General features: G+C 42.1%; 1 protein-coding gene across 1 annotated transcript in view; it reads left to right on the top strand.

Moving 5' to 3' along the window:
* The window catches only part of LOC115161495 (semaphorin-5B), a gene marked incomplete at its 5' end in the record, with an annotated part of 126,549 nt that overhangs the window by 23,608 nt on the left and 85,415 nt on the right, over positions 1-17,526 (top strand). The window contains 2 exons of the mRNA XM_029712475.1: positions 11,001-11,100; positions 12,686-12,731. Coding sequence (XP_029568335.1) covers positions 11,001-11,100; positions 12,686-12,731 — 146 coding nt within the window. The remainder of the gene's footprint in view (positions 1-11,000; positions 11,101-12,685; positions 12,732-17,526) is intronic.

The raw sequence follows: 17,526 nt of genomic DNA on the forward strand, positions 1-17,526 counted from the left end.
TCTTGTGTATACCTAGTATATTTGCGGCAAGACAGAGACACTACTTCTTATTCAGTAGAGGCTGTCTTTCTGTTTAAAAAAAGCTGTGAGTCTCTTTTTTTTAATTCTGTCAATGTGGGTATATAAAGGTTATGATTCATGTCCCCTCGAGTGTCCAAGGCAGTGTCCTCCCCCGCCAGCTCTGCTGGCTAATGCATTAATCTGTCACTCCACAGAACAGTGAAAAAAATGTAATAATCGTCCATCAACTGCAGATCCAGGCCAGGGGCGTCTATTGGGGTGGAGGGCTTTCATATTTATCTCTCTTAATTGTTCTCTCTCTCTGTGTGTGTGTGTGTGTGTGTGTGTGTGTGTGTGTGTGTGTGTGTGTGTGTGTGTGTGTGTGTGTGTGTGTGTGTGTGTGTGTGTGTGTGTGAGAGATGGATTGCCCGACAGACTTTATGAGGTGAAGGTAGCTGGCCACCCATGTCAGACCATTTGTTAGCACGGAGATAAATGTCTGTCAAGATAGGAAGGCTTTTACTGTCAGAAAGCCTTTTAACAAAGTAAACAAGCCAAGCTGTCACAAGTGAATCAAATTCAGCTGGCCACTTTGCAGGCTTATAAAGAGCTCTTGCGTGTACCAGAACATTTATCTCTGTGTGACGCTATTACAATTCAATCAAAGAAAGGATATGTAACCTGTGAACAATTTCAGAACGAGATCGAGTTCTATACCTGGCAACAGAGCAAATTCTTGGCTGATTTATTAAACGTTACTCACTTGTTGGACACAGATCCAACATGATTGCATTAGACATGGTGTCCTTTCTATGTGTCTCTGTTTGTTGGCTGCTGTGTGTGTGGTGTGTGTATGGGATGACCCAGAGGTTATCAACACCCTCCTACACCCGGAGAACTCACTCTGCTGTCAACACTACTCCTACTCACACTGTCTCTCCTGGCACGCCTGCGCACACACACACACACACACACACACACACACACACACACACACACACACACACACACACACACACACACACACACACACACGCATGCATACAGTATACTACACTCCCACTCCCCATATCTCTCCTCTCACACTCGGCACGGCACGCCACACTCCCCCAGACAGCCATCGTATGCTGGATACACGTGCTAGTTAGTTAGAGGCCCCTGGGGAACCATGTCACTTAACCACACTCTGACATGGTTGTTGCAAAGTGTGACTGTTTTGACAGTGTTTATGGAACGTGGTGTGTGATGGTTGTTAAATAGCCAATGCAACCCTTTCTGCTCTGTTCTGATCTGACGACCATCTTGGGAGTTGATTGTATAAGAAAATGTACAGCACAAACACTCTGTTGCTCTGCACAGTCCACCTCCACCCCTATAACGATGTTTAATCTTCAACACAGATTAGGTGTTTGGATAAGCCTGTGAGAGATATGTCCCCTCTTCTCTCCTTCCACTCCCTCTCTCTCCCCCTTCGCTCCAGGCTTCACCCACAGCCATTAATCACACAGTTTGACATGTAGATGTTTCTTCTCGTTCTGTGTGTGTGTGTGTTCTTGTTTTGTCCATGTATGTTTTCTAAATAAGCACGTCTCCATACAAGACATTAAACCACATAATTACATGTTCAACCTGAGAGGGTTGGATGTGTGTTAAATGGGAAATCTGCAATTGGTACATCTATGTTTAGAATTTTTAATTAATGATATATAGCACCAGTCAAAAGTTTGGACACACTTACTCATTCCAGGGTTTTTCTTCCTTTTTAGTAGTTTCTACATTGTAGAATAGTAGTGAAGACATCAAAACTATTAAATAACTCATATGGAATCATGTAATTTAGTAACCAAAAAAGTGTTAAACAAATCAAAATATATTTTACACTTGAGATTCTTCGAATTAGCTACCCTTTGCCTTGATGACAACTTTGCACACTCTTGACATTCTCTCAACCAGCTTCATGAGGTAGTCACCTGGAATACATTTCAATTAACAGGTGTGCCTTGTTAAAAGTTCATTTGTGGAATTTCTTTCCTTAATGCATTTGAGCCAATCAGTTTTGTTGTGACAAGGTAGGGTTGGTATACAGAAGATTTGGTAAAAGACCAAGTCCATATTATGGCAAGAACAGCTCAAATAAGCAAAGAGAAACGACAGTCCATCATTACTTTAAGTCGTGAAGGTCAGTCAATGTGGAAAATGTCAAATCTTCAAGTGTAGTCGCAAAAACCATCAAGCGCTATGATGAAACTGGCTCTCATGAGGACCTCCACAGGAAAGGAAGAACCAGAGTTACCTCTGCTACAGAGGATACGTTTATTAGAGTTACCAGACTCAGAAATTGCAGCCCAAATAAATGCTTCACAGAGTTCAAGTAACAGACACATCTCAGCATCAACTGTTCAGAGGAGACTGTGTGAAATAATAAAGAAACCACTACTAAAGGACACCAATAAGAAGAAGAGCCTTGCTTGGGCCAAGAAACAGGAGCAGTGGACATTAGACTGGTGGAAATCTGTCCTTTGGTCTGATGAGTCCAAATTGGAGATTTTTGGTTCTAACCGTCGTGTCTTTGTGAGACGCAGAGTAGGTGAACGGATGATCTCCGGATGTGTTTCCCACCGTGAAGCATGGAGGAGGTGTGATGGTGTGGGGGTGCTTTGCTGATGACACTGTTGTTGATTTATTTAGAATTCAAGGCACACTTAACCAGCATGACTAACACAGACAATCTGGATGCTCTCTTTATAAAATGATCGGCCGCAATTGTTGCAACCCCTATTTCTAGCCTATTCAACCTCTCTTTCGTATCGTCTGAGATCCCTAAAGATTGGAAAGCTACCGCGGTCATCCCCCTCTTCAAAGGGGGAGACGCTCTAGACCCAAACTGTTACAGACCTACATCTATCCTGCCCTGCCTTTCTAAAGTCTTCGAAAGCCAAGTTAACAAACAGATCACTGACCATTTCGAATCCCACCGTACCTTCTCCGCTATGCAATCTGGTTTCCGAGCTGGTCATGGGTGCATCTCAGCCACTCTCAAGGTCCTAAACGATTTCATAACCGCCATCAATAAAAGACAGTACTGTGCAGCCGTCTTCATTGACCTGGCCAAGGCTTTCGACTCTGTCAATCACTGTATTCTTATCGGCAGACTCAACAGCCTTGGTTTCTCAAATGACTGCCTCGCCTGGTTCACCAACTACTTCTCAGATAGATTTCAGTGTGTCAAATGGGAGGGCCTGTTGTCCGGACCTCTGGCCGTCTCTATGGGGGTGCCACTAACTTAACTATCTCCCTCACTAACTTTAAGCATCAGCTGTCTGATCACTGCACCTGTGCACAGCCCATCTGTAAATAGCCCACCCAACTACCTCATCCCCATATTATTTATTTTTGCACTTTTGCACCCCAGTATCTCTACTTGCACATCTGTCACTCCAGTGTAATTCTAAATTGTAATTATTTCACCACTGTGGCCTATTTATTGCCTTACCTCCGTTATCTTACTACATTTGCACACATTGTATATATATTTCTCTATTGTGTTATTGACTGTATGTTTGTTTATCCCATGTGTAACTCTGTTGTTTTTGTCACACTGCTTTGCTTTATCTTGGCCACGTCGCAGTTGTAAATGAGAACTTGTTCTCAACTGACCTACCTGGTTAAATAAAGGTGAAATAAAGACATTTAAAAAACAGCATTCTGCAGTGATACGCCATCCCATCTGGTTTGAGCTTAGTCCCACTATCATTTGTTTTTCAAAAGGACAACGACCCAAAACACACCTCCAGGCTGTGTCAGGGCTATTTGACCAAGAAGTAGAGTGATGGTGCTGCTTCAGATGACCTGGCCTCCACAATCACCCGACCTCAACCCAATTGAGATGGTTTGGGATGAGTTGGACTGCAGAGTGAAGGAAAAGCACCCAACAACATGTGGTGTCAAGGCAAAGGGTGGCTACTTTGAAGACTCTAAAATCTCAAATATATTTTGATTTGTTTAAGATGATTCCATATGTGTTATTTCATAGATTTGATGTCTTAATAAACCCTGGAGTGAGTAGGTGTGTCTAAACTTTTGGCGAATACTGTATACCTATTGATTCTTAAAGAATATAACTTATAAATGCCTCTTGAGCTTAGTTCAACTGTCATACACCTTCAGAACTCAAAATAAAATATTGTATAACTCCCTTGATTGTAAACATTGTTATTGTACAATATATCCTCAAAACATGGTTAAAACTATCATTTCTCATGGATTGTCAGTTCTTGCATCCATAGCTCTGTCTAGGAATTTTAGTCTACCGAAACATAGGTGACTGCTTTGTTATTGTTTGAACTGCAGATTGTCCCTTTTAAAGTGTGTCTGCAAACATCTCAGTGATACCTGCCATGCTTAGTGGATGAGATACCATCAGCTCGATCATACACTCTTAGAAAAAAGGGTTTCAAAAGGGTTCTGCGGATGTCCCCATAGGAGAACCCTTTTTGTTTTTTTTGTGAAACCCTTTCCACAGAGGGTTCTACATGGAAGTCAAAAGTGTTCAACCTGGAACCAAAAAGGGTTCTCCTATGGGGACATCCTCAGAACCCTTTTGAAACCCTTTATTCTAAGAGTGTATGATCACTCTGCTATTGTCTAGTTTTGTCTTAATAATCCATCCCTATGATTACTCTGCTTCCATCTCACTATGTTTTAATAAAGGATGCTCGGGATAATGGGGCCATATGATTCTAATCAATCCTAATGTAGTCTTTTCATTCGCTGGTTTAGTTAAAGCCTGTAATGTATTGGAAATCTGTGGGTCTAATTGGTTTTCCCAAGAGCTTTGCCAAGAATTCAGTTAAGTGTGAATTGTTATATCATCCCGGCTATGAATTTCCTCTCTCAAGCTGACAGTAAGGTTGTATTTTAGTTCACGATATCAGGAGAGAGATGAATCAGAATGAGCTTTCTTTTTTTTCTTTAATCTGTTTAGTTTAGTAATTTAAAAAAAATACAAGCACTCACTTCCTCCCTAAATGGCAAATGCATTTTGCAGCTTCTTGCAGTAACAAACTGAGGCTGTCCAAGGTTGTCTTGCAGGGGGCAAAAATTATCCCCATTATTTGTGGAAGAAATCATTTAAGTCCACAATGAATTATGAAAATGTCTTTAAAAGGCTTTCTGCCATGTTATATGCTACTTAACACACAGAAAATATGAATCTAAGCATCCAACTGCTGCGATATTGTGTTCTACATCTAAAAATGTAAAATCCCATTCGCCTTACAATCTCCCATGTGGAGAAATCCATTTAGTAAACCCACGCTCAGGTCACATGGAGCTGGGCCCTTTTGGTAGAAAATGTTCTTTTTGTGTCTTTTTTCTTCTACACTAAATGACCCGCCACTCTACTGTGTGACTCCCTGTGACTCTGCTGGGAGAAATTGTTTTGATCTGTGAAAGCGAGTGCCAAATGTCTGAAATGGCGGGCGCTGTGGTTGGGAACCTGGCGTGTGTCCTGGAAGGGGTAGTTTTGACTGGGCGTTGTGTTGCATTAGGATCAGTATGCTTGATGTAGCTACGGATTTGATGTGGCTACAGCATTGTCCCTCTCTGCTGGATCCCACAGGGGGCTCAGAGCTCGGGGCACGGGGCACGGGGCTCAGAGCTCGGGGCACGGGGCAGAAGTGAGAAGAGCAGAGGAGGCTGCCAGTAACTGGACACAATCACAATCTTCTCAATAACTCATTCACTGCTGCTGCAAACCACAAAGCATAGGCCGTTTCTCACTAACAGACATCTGGGCCTCTCTTAGATGCTACTTCGTACATTTACATTATAGGCCTACTGAAACCATATGCAAAGGTGAAATCGGTGATGGTGTGCTGCTTGTTTCTATGACAATGTAAAGATACACTATGTTTTGTTGAACCTATAACAACCCAAAATAGATCATGACACCCATATCAAAGCAGAGGGTGTTTCCAGTGTGTTTTCAGGACATCTATTGTAACCCACTTCAATGTGAATTAGAAGTGTTCGTGTTCTGAATCTCTTTATTAGATTTATTTCAGACATTACTCATGCTGCTGTCACCTTTAATTTAACTCTACTGAACACGCTGCCCCAAGAGGCCAGGAGTTTGACAGATTCATCATGTTACAATATAGTAGAGAAACAGTCTCTGTGGTCCTTAATTAACTTAACTCTCTCTCTCTCTCTCTCTCTCTCTCTCTCTCTCAAAATGCAATTCAGTAGACTTTATTGACATGGCATGTTAAATTACTTACATTGTCAAAGTAGACATATAACAAAACATGGTGGGACCAACAGCAATAAGACATCAATACTAATAATAGTGGAAATGGGATTACTATTAACAGCAACTACAACAGCAATTTGAATGAGAATAACAATACATTAAAGCAATAGTAGTAGACTAGTCTCAACATGACTGAGAAGCCACATGACATGGTATGAAAGACAAAACAAAACCAAAATGGGAGATATTATTCACATTACATTACAATTTTCACTCAGGTTGTGGCAGGGGACACATATTTGGCTTTTCACCCAATACATGTTTTATTTATTTTTCTTCAATTTTTCAATTTTCAAATTCTTTATACTGAATGATAATTTTGGGAAAGAAAGATTTCTCTTAGGTCTGATTATTTGTCACAGTGTATAAGGAAATACAGCTCTGTCTCTACCCGTCCCCTGGAGCGGAGTGAGCACAGCCTGTCCTCTCTGGGCAGCCAAGTTTGCCTCTGATGACTGGTGTCTATAGCCAGACTGTACTCACTGAGTCTGTATCTAGTCAGTATTTTCCTCAGTTTTCTATCAGTCACAGTGGTCAAATTCTCTGCCACCATGTACTGTCTGTTCAGAGCCAAATAGCATGGATTTTTACTTCTATTTTTTGTAGTGTCTTTCCAATAGGTGATATATTTTTATTTTTGCTTTATGATGATTTGGTTGTGCCAGATTTATATATATTTAATTTTTATTTCACCTTTGTTTAACCAGGTAGGTCAGTTGAGAACAAGTTCTAATTTACAACTGCGACCTGTCCAAGATAAAGCAAAGCAGTGCTACAACAACACAGAGTTACACATAAACAAAGGTACAGTCAATAACACGAAAAGAAAAATAGAAAGATCTATGTACAGTGTGTGCAAATGTAGAAGAATAGGGAGGTAGGCAATAAATAGGCCATAGAGGCGAAAATAATTACAATTTAGCATTAATACTGGTGTGATATATGTGCAGATGATGAAGTGAAAGTAGAGATACTGGGGTGCAAAAGAGCAAGAGGGTAAGTAATAATATGGGGATGAGGTAGTCGGATGTGCTATTTACAGATTGACTGTGTACAGGTACAGTGATCGGTAAGCTGCTCTGATAGCTGATGCTTAAAGTTAGAGAGGGAGATATAAGACTCCAGCTTCAGAGATTTTTGCTATTCGTTCCAGTCATTGGCAGCAGAGAACTAGAAGGAAAGGCGGCCAAAGGAAGTGTTGGCTTTGGGGATGACCAGTGCAATATACCTGCTGGAGCGCGTGCTACAGGTGGGTGTTACTATGGTGACCAGTGAGCTGAGATAAGGCGGGGCTTTACCTAGCAAAGACTTATAGATGACCTGGAGCCAGTGGGTTTGGCGACGGATATGTAGTGAGGGCCAGCCAACGAGAGCATACAGGTCGCAGTGGTGGGTAGTATATGGGGCTTTGGTGATAAAACGGATGGCACTGTGATAGACTTCATCCAGTTTGCTGAGTAGAGTGTTGGGGGCTATTTTGTAAATGACATCGCCGAAGTCATGGATCGGTAGGATAGTCAATTTTACAAGGGTATGTTTGGCGGCATGAGTGAAGGAGGCTTTGATGCGAAATAGGAAGCCAATTCTTGATTTAATTTTGGTTTGGAGATGCTTAATGTGAGTCTGGAAGTAGAGTTTACAGTCTAACCAGACACCTAGGTATTTGTAGTTGTCCACATATTCTAAGTCAGAACTGTCCAGAGTAGTGATGCTAGTCGGGCGGGAGGGTGCGGGCAGCAATCGGTTGAAGAGCATGCACTTAGTTTTACTAGCATTTAAAAGCAGTTGGAGGCCACAGAAGGAGTGTTGTATGGCGTTGAAGCTCGTTTGGAGGTTTGTTAACACAGTGTCCAAAGAAAGGCCAGATGTATACAGAATGGTGTCGTCTGCGTCGAGGTGGATCAGAGAATCACCAGCAGCAAGAGCGACATCATTGATATATACAGAGAAAGGAGTCGGCCCGAGAATTGAGCCCTGTGGCACCCCCATAGAGACTGACAGAGGTCCGGACAACAGGCCCTCCGATTTGACACACTGAACTCTATCTGAGAAGTAGTTGGTGAACCAGGCGAGGCAGTCATTTGAGAAGCCAAGGCTGTTGAGTCTGCCGATAAGAATGCGGTGATTGACAGAGTCGGAGGCCTTGGCCAGGTCGATGAAGACGGCTGCACAGTACTGTCTTTTATCAATGGCGGTTATGAAATCGTTTAGGACCTTGACCGTGGCTGAGGTGCACCCATGACCACCTCAGAAACCAGATTGCATAGTGGAGAAGGTACGGTGGGATTCGAAATGGTCGGTGATCTGTTTGTTAACTTGGCTTTCAAAGATTTTAGAAAGGGCAGGATGGATGTAGGTCTACAGCAGTTTGAGTCTAAGGTGTCTCCCCCTTTGAAGAGGGGGATGACCGCGGCAGCTTTCCAATCTTTGGGGATCTCAGACGATACGAAAGAGAGGTTGAATAGGCTAGAAATAGGGGTTGCAACTATTTCGGGTGATAATTTTAGAAAGAGAGGGTCCAGATTGTTTAGCCCAGTTGATTTGTAAGGATCCAGATTTTGCAGCTCTTTCAGAACATCAGCTGTTTGGATTTGGGTGAAGGAGATGGGGGGGGGGGGGGGGCAAGATGCTGCAGTGGGTGCTGAGGTGTTGGCCGGGGTAGGGGTAGCCAGGTGGAAAGCATGGTCAGCTGTAGAAAAATGCTTATTGAAATTATCGATTATCGTAGACTTATCGGTGGTGACAGTGTTTCCATGTCCTCAGTGCAGTGGGCAGCTGGGAGGAGGTGCTCTTATTCTCCATGGACTTTACAGTGTCCCAAAACTTATTGGAATTAGTGCTACAGGAAGCAAATTTGGGGGTTTGGTTTGGGTTTGGTTTGGGTTAGTGAACTTAGCCTCAGAACCAGCTGACTGAGGGAGCTCTTCTCTTGTTTCATCTCTTGACATTGTAGGGCTGTGTGATTAAATGTTTCAGGGGCTGCTTGTTTTTAGATGGTGGTACAATTTGATGGCAATTTTTTTCTATTCGATTGTCCCAATTCTGCTCTACGTGTTATTTTGAGTTTTTCTTTGCACTTGTAATACAGTCTTGCAAAACTCTGCATTGAATGTTTGTCCCATTTGGTAAATTCATTATTAGAGATGGGACCCCATACTTTGCTGCCAAAAATAGCAATTGGTTCTAGAACTTTGTCTCTCAGCTCGATTACAGCCATGTGAACGCTACCTGTGCTGCTGATATCTAGTCCTAGATATGTGTCGTTTCTGGTGTGTTCTAATAGAACTGTGTCCAATTACAATTTATATTTGTGATCCTGATTTCCTGACCTTTTTTGGAATATCATTATATTCAGGGTTTTTAGGTTAACTGTTAGAGCCCAGGTCTGACAGAACCTGTACAGATGATCTAGATGCTGCTGTAACTCCTCCTTACTGGGAGACAGTAGCACCAGGTCATCTGCGTACAGCAGACACTTGATTTCAGTGTTATGTAGGGTGAGACCAGGTGCTGCAGATTCCTCTTGTGTTTTTGCCAATTCATTAATGTAGATGTTAAATAGTGTTGGACTTATTGTGCAAACCTGTTTCACTCCACATCGCTGAGAGAAGAAGTCTGTTTGCTTGTTGCCAATTTTAACCGCACATTTGTTTTTAGGTTACATTGATTTAATAATAGTTTATAAAAAATACCTTTGTGCCAAATTGAATCAAATGCTTTCTTGACGTCTACAAAACATGAGTAGATTTTGCCATTGTTTTGGTTTACTTGTTTGCCAATTAGAGTGTGGAGGGTAAGTGCTGTTCCTTTTTTGTTCTTAGGGTGTGTTTGTATTGCTTCAGTGTTTCCCCATATTGAAGGCATATATTTTTGTTGCCTGGTTCTGTGTTTTTGATTAGATATGTTTTTCAATGACTTCCTTAGATGTTTTGCAATCATTCTCAAACCATTTTTCATTATCTATTCTTTTTGGTTTGCTCCTATATTTATTTAGATTAGCCAAGGAGGCTAATTTGTCAAATATAAAGTTTATGTTCCAAACAGCCAAATGTACACCTTCATTGCTGTAAGAGAATGTCCAGGAGAGATTGTATTTTTTGGCTACTAATTGGTTTTTGGTAGATTTCTGTACTGTTTGCACTCCATCTATAGGCCTGTTTAGTACCATGTCATTTACTGGGCCGTGATGCTTCATGGTTGGATTCCACTCTTCTCAGATACACTGTGGTCTGAGAGAGGTGTTAGTGGGCTGAGGGGTGGTGGTGTATGTGGGAAGGGAAAGGTTGTTGCTTCTCGGTAGGTGTTAATCCCCATGACTGTTACGTGTCTAGTTCTTCTGCTGTTCTAGCATTGAGGTCTCCACAGACCAGGACGTTGCCTTGGGCCTGAAAGTGACTAGTCTCCCCCTCTAGAATGGAGAAACTATTTTCATTGAAGTAGGGTGACTGAGGGGGGAATGTATGTGGCACAGAGGAAGATGTTTTTATCTGTTAAGATAACCTCCTTGTTGATTTTGAACCAGATAAAGAATTCTCCTATAGTTAGTTGTGATTCATACCATATTAGCATTCCCCCTGAGTCTCTGCCCTGTGTGATTCCTTTTCATTTGGTGATTCCTTACTGTAATGTATAATTTTGTGATTCCTATTAAATCGCTCTCATTCCCTACTTTCTTCCTCTCTTTCAGCCCTGAGTCCTTGGATCACTATATTCTCCCATCCGGATGTGAGAGACTACTCTCAACTGACCCTTGACCTGACCAGGAATGAGTTGATAGTGGGGGCAAGGTAAGAATGCATTCCTTAATTTACCCCTTATTCATTCCTTAATTTATCCCTTATTCATTTGTTAATTTACCCCTTATTCATTCCGTAATTTATCCCTTATTAATTTGTTAATTTACCCCTTATTCATTCCGTAATTTATCCCTTATTAATTTGTTCATTGATCCCTTATTCATTCCTTAATTTATCCCTTATTCATTTGTTCATTTACCCCTTATTCATTCCATAATTTATCCCTTATTAATTTGTTCATTTACCCCTTATTAATTCCTTAATTTCTCCCTTATTCATTTGTTCATTGATCCCTTATTCATGTGTTAATGTACCCTTATGCAAAACACTCTGCCTGGCCCTATACTGCACTGCTGCTGACAATTGGAGATTCATCATTTAAAAGTGATAATCATGTATCAGTGTTGTTTTTTTATGAGCATGGCTGTCATTCATATTCCATTCACCCAGCTCAATGTAACATCGATAGGTTTAGGCTACTACATGATACTCTAATTTTCCCTATACCCATCATGAGGTTGCTACAACCTAGCCAATGAATGAAAGTTTACAACATAGGTGCACAGGTCGAGAGAAATATTACAGTAATCAAGGTGACAGTGACACATTCAATACCACCTTGCACATTCTTGCCGGCATCTAGCTGATCTGGATGTAATCATTAGTCCAACAGTTGCAAAAGAGAGTTTCTATTGGACAAATTCAGGTATGTTTATCCCCTTTTGGTTCCGTTTGGTTCCATTTTAAGAAATGTTTTCAACAGAATCTGTTTGAATGGATAAACCCCTGATCATATCATAACCGCTAACCACTACATACAGCCTACATCATTGTCACCATATTAGCTAATGTCATGGTCAACATAGCTACTAGAACTAATGCGTTACTAAACCAGCTACAATCATGCAACTGTTCAACTATTGTCTTTCTCTCTCTTTGAGTCAACTACTCACCACATTTTATGCACTGCGGTGCTAGCTTGCTGTAGCTTATGCTTTCAATACTAGATGAATTCTCTGATCCTTTGATTGGGTGGACAACATGTCAGCTCATGCTGCAAGAGCTCTGATAGATTGATGGGCGTCCTCCGGAAGTTGTAATAATTGCTGCGTAAGTCTATGGAAGGGGTTGAGAACCATGAGCTTCCTAGGTTTTGTATTGAATTCAATGTACCCAGAGGAGGACAGAAGCTAGCTGTCCTCCGGCTACACCATGGTGATACCCTACAAAGTGCTGTTGAGGCTACAGTAGATATTCATTGCAAAACAGGGTGTTTTTATAAACTATTTGGTGATGTGAATATATTTAGTATAGTTTCAATATTTTTTTGAGGAGCCTCCACTGTAATACAGTCTTTTGAGACTTGTTGGATAGGGCCTGGTGTGGAGTTTGGCAGCTGGAGTATTTGAAACGACTTCAAGTTTCAGAGAGTTCTTATGTGACTACATAATATCAGTGCCCTGAGTTGAACTCACTGTAAGGAAAAAAAACACACAACTGCCACGTAAACTAAGTGTTTATTAAGCTTATAACTGTTTAAACTAACTTATTTCCTCTCCCTATTGATTTTACACAGAAACTTCCTCTTCAGATTGAGCCTCAACAATGTGTCTCTCATCCAGGTAAGCTGAGCTTCCAACCCACCTCTTCCTCTCCTCTCCCCTATCCCTGTGTGTGTGTGTGTGTGTGTGTGGTCCACTGGTGGATAACAACCCACGCTCAACCGTCCACAGCCAGTGTTCCTCTTTTGCTGGGCTCTCAGACCTGCCTCTCTTCTCCTCTTTATCTTTCTGTACTCCTCTCTCTACTCCTCTGGTCTGCTGCTCCTCTCTTTAACTTTCCTGGCAACAGTCAGACAGCGTTGGCTTGCTGTTATTGATTCTGTGGTTTTGGGACTGGAGTGTTTTCAGCTCCTCGAATGGGGTGGGATGGAGAAAGAGTGTGATTAATTGTGTGCATGAGTGTTTGTGTGTGTGTGTGTGTGTGTGTGTGTGTGTGTGTGCATGTACTATACGTGTCTGTGTTGACGTGTATCCTTGCCTGCCTGTGTGTGTGCGTGTTTCAGTCCGGTCTCAGGTGGGTGGAGAGGAGAGGCATGTCTCCATGGTATTGTGATGTCTTTATGGAGGTAGCTACTGTTACATTTTACGTTGACATTTTAGTCATTTAGCAGACAGAGCGACTTACAGTAGTGAGTGCATACATTTTCATACTTTTTTTGTTCTGGTCCCCCGTGGGAATCGAACCCACAACTCTGGCGCTGCAAGAGCCATGCTATACCAATTGAGTTTACAGTGGGCCTACTGTACTGAAGGCTCATGTGGTGATATGGGACCGGTCTAAAAGTTGTAGAGCTTGATAGTGTACATCAGACACACTAAACACCTTGGGTTCAAATACAGTACCAGTCAAAAGTTTGGACACACCTACTCATTCAAGGGTTTTTCTTTATTTTTACTATTTTCTACATTGTAGCCACCCTTTTGCCTTGATGACAGCTTTGCATACTCTTGGCATTCCCTCAACCAGCTTCATGGGGAATGCTTTACCAACAGTCTTGAAGGAGTTCCCACATATGCTGAGCACTTGTTCGCTGCTTTTCCTGTGGTCCAACTCGTCTCAAACCATCTCAATTTGGTTGAGGTCGGGTGATTGTGGAGGCCAGGTCATCTGAAGCAGCACCAATACTCTACTTCTTGGTCAAATAGCCCTGACACAGCCTGGAGGTGTGTTGGGTCATTGTCCTGTTGAAAAAAAGCGCAAACCAGATGGGATGGCGTATCGCTGCAGAATACTGTGGTAGCCATGCTGGTTAAGTGTGCCTTGAATTCTAAATAAATCACAGACAGTGTAACCAGCAAAGCAATCCCACACCATCACACCTCCTCTTCCATGCTTCACGGTGGGAACCACACATGCGGAGATCACCCGTTCACCTACTTTGCGTCTCACAAAGACACGGCGGTTGGAATATGGACTCATCAGACCAAAGGTCTAATATCCATTGCTCGTGGTTCTTGGCCCAATCAAGTCTCTTCTTCTTATTGGTGTCCTTTAGTAGTGGTTTATTTGCAGCAATTCGACCATGAAGGCCTGATTCACGCAGTCTCCTCTGAACAGTTGATGTTGAGATGTGTCTGTTACTTGAACTCTGTGAAGCATTTATTTGGGCTGCAATCTGAGGTGCAGTTAACTCTAATGAACTTGTCCTCTGCAGCAGAGTTAACTCTGAGTCTTCCTTTTCTGTGGCGGTCCTCATGAGAGCCAATTTCATCATAGTGCTTGATGGTTTTTGCAACTGCACTTGAAGAAACTTTCAAAGTTCTTGTAATGTTCCACATTAACTGACCTTCATGTCTTAAAGTAATGATGGACTGTCATTTCTCTTTGTTTATTTGAGCAGTTCTTGCCATAATATGGACTTGGTCTTTTACCAAATAAGGCTATCTTCTGTGTACCACCCCTACCTTGTAACAACACAACTGATTGACTCAAACGCATTAAAAAGGAAAGAAATTCCACAAATTAACTTTTATCAAGGCACACCTGTTAATTGAAATGCATTCCAGGCGATTACCTCAAGAAGCTGATTGAGAGAATGCCAAGTGTGTGCAAAGCTGTCATCAAGGCAATGGGTAGCTACTTTGAAGAATCTCAAATATAAATATAATTTGATTTAACACTTTTTTTCACACCATGACTCCGTATGTGTTATTTCATAGTTTTGATGTCTTCACTATTATTCTACAATGTGGAAAATAGTACAAATAAAGAAAAACCCCGGAATGAGTAGTATTTCAAAGAAGATGAATACTATTTAAACCCAGTTCTGCCTAATACTAGAAGAGGAAAGGGGTTGAGTGAGATGAGTGAAGGCTGTATGTTTGGCCTGATTCTACAGCACTATAGCACTATAGCACTACAGCCTATTCTACTACACTGAGATGTGTGTATGAAAGCGTGTCACCACCCAGTCTTGGGATTCTCTGACAAAGTGCTCTTTCAGAACAGTCACAGCATAGTGACATAATATGTGAGCGGCTGCCACCAGTGTGCCAAAGTCAATGTCAATGTGGGCTTTGTTTTGGTGCTCTTGTTGTCTTGTTTTTGAATGTGGAAGAGGACTGGGGTTCGTAGGGTTTACTTTTGTTTAATCTGAGTTTCACCAACTGAGTTCCTCTACTCTGTAAAATGGTTCTGGCAGTCCTGAATCAAACGGCCATCTTTCAACATCTATATCCCTCTTTCCTGGCATGCACACAGACGCACGCACGCACACAGACACACATACTTTCTTGGCTTTTCTTGAGCTGGGGGATAAAGAAAGTGGCTCCCTCTTCGCTCTGTTCTAGCTGGAGGTGTCGCTAGGCGTGCCAGGGCCCAAATCGACGAGTACAGAACATTGCTGCTGCCCACTTAATAGGAGGAGAGGATCTGAGCCTGCCAGTATGCCTAAACGGATGAAAGAGATGGAAGGACGCTGCTTCAAACTACCCCTCCACCTCCTCTCCTGCCTGTTAGCCTGTTAACCAGTAACCACCCCTGCAAAGCAGGAGAGAGCGATACAATCCAACTCTAGGGGACCACAGTGTTGGCTGGCCTGAAATGACCTGAAATGGAGGTCATGTATTGAAATGGGGTGAAAGTCAGTCTGCGTTACCTTCTGTCCTCTAGTTTGAAATGAGTCACTGATTGGTTGAGAAGTAACTGGAGCAAGTAACAACCACAAAGCAGTATTCTGTGTTACAGACCTATTCATATACTGAACAAAAATATAAACGCAACATGTAAAGTGTTGGTCCCATGTTTCATGAGCTGAAATAAAAATCCCAAAAAGCTTATTTCTCTCATAATTTTGGGCACAAATTTGTTTATGTCCCTGTTAGTGAGAATTTCTCTTTTACCAAGATAATCCATCCACCTGACAGGTGTGGCATATCAAAATGCCGATTAAACAGCATGATCATTACACAGGTGCACGTTGTGCTGGGGACAATGAAAGGCAACTTGTGTCTCCAAGTTTTGAGGGAGTGTGCAATTGGCATGCTGACTAATTTAATGTTAATTTCTCTACCATAAGCTGCTTCCAATGTCGTTTTAGAGAATTTGGCAGTGCGTCCAACCGGCCTCACAACCGCAGACCACGCCAACCCAGGACCTCCACATCCGGCTTCTTCACCTGTGGGATCGTCTGTAGGGGGTTGAGGGAGGGTGCTGAGCCGTATTTCTGTCTGTAATAAAGCCCTTTTGTGGGGAAAAACTTATTCTGATTGGCTAGGCCTGGCTCCCCAGTCATGTTTAATCCGTAGATTAGGGCTTAATTTATTTAGACTTGAATTCCTTATATGAACTGTTACTCAGTGAAATTCTTTGCATGTTGCGTTTATATTTTTGTTCGTTAAACATTTTGATGGAAGTCCCGTCTTTATCCAAGCAGACTTCTCTCTCTCTCTCTCTCTCTCTCTCTCTCTCTCTCTCTCTCTCTCTCTCTCTCTCTCTCTCTCTCTCTCTCTCTCTCTCTCTCTCTCTCTCTCTCTCTCTCTCTCTCTCTCTCTCTCTCTCTCTCTCTCTCTCTCTCTCTCTCTCTCATGCTATTAGAGTCACCCTGTGTGTTGCCTAGAGGACAATAGGGCCCAGTACCCTGCCCTGAACTTAGTCACTGTTATTAGCAGGCTACCTCCCAGTACTCTACCCTGCACCTTAGAGACTGCTACCCTATACAGAGTCATTGAACACTGGTCACTTTAATTTACACTTTACATTTACATTTTAGTCATTTAGCAGACGCTCTTATCCAGAGCGACTTACAGTAGTGAATGCATACATTTCATACAATTTTATACATTTTTTTCTGTGCTGGCCCCCCGTGGGAATCGAACCCACAACCCTGGCATTGCAAACACCATGCTCTACCAACTGAGCATACTGTTTTACCCACTTCATATTTATATTGTAGTCAAGGCTCATTCTATATAAATACTGCTGTTAACACCGTTTCTATTCGTATACTGTCCATACTGTCTATACACACATTATATATGTACAATTCAATAAGATGGTGCTGGAGAAGAAAGCAGACATTTTACATGCCCCCCAACCGATTGTGTTTTTTTGTTTGTTTATTTGCATTGTTCGTAACTTATCTTTTTACTTATTTTGTACATAATGTTGCTGCTACAATCTCTTATGACCGAAAATAACTTCTGGACATCAGGACTGCGATTACTCACCACGAATCGGCAGAATCCTTTTTTTCTTTTAACGAGGCCGACGCTAATGATATACTGCTTTCTCGGGAACAGGCCCAGATCCCCGTAATTTGCGTGAAGAGGAGGCGGAGAAAAAGGGGCCAGAGGGTGGGCTGCCTTCTGAGAATTTGTAGGTGATCAAATAAACCCCCACTTCCTTCCATTCTGC

This window comes from Salmo trutta, chromosome 24 (genome assembly GCF_901001165.1).
Source record: "Salmo trutta chromosome 24, fSalTru1.1, whole genome shotgun sequence".
NCBI classification, from domain to species: Eukaryota; Metazoa; Chordata; class Actinopteri; order Salmoniformes; family Salmonidae; genus Salmo; species Salmo trutta.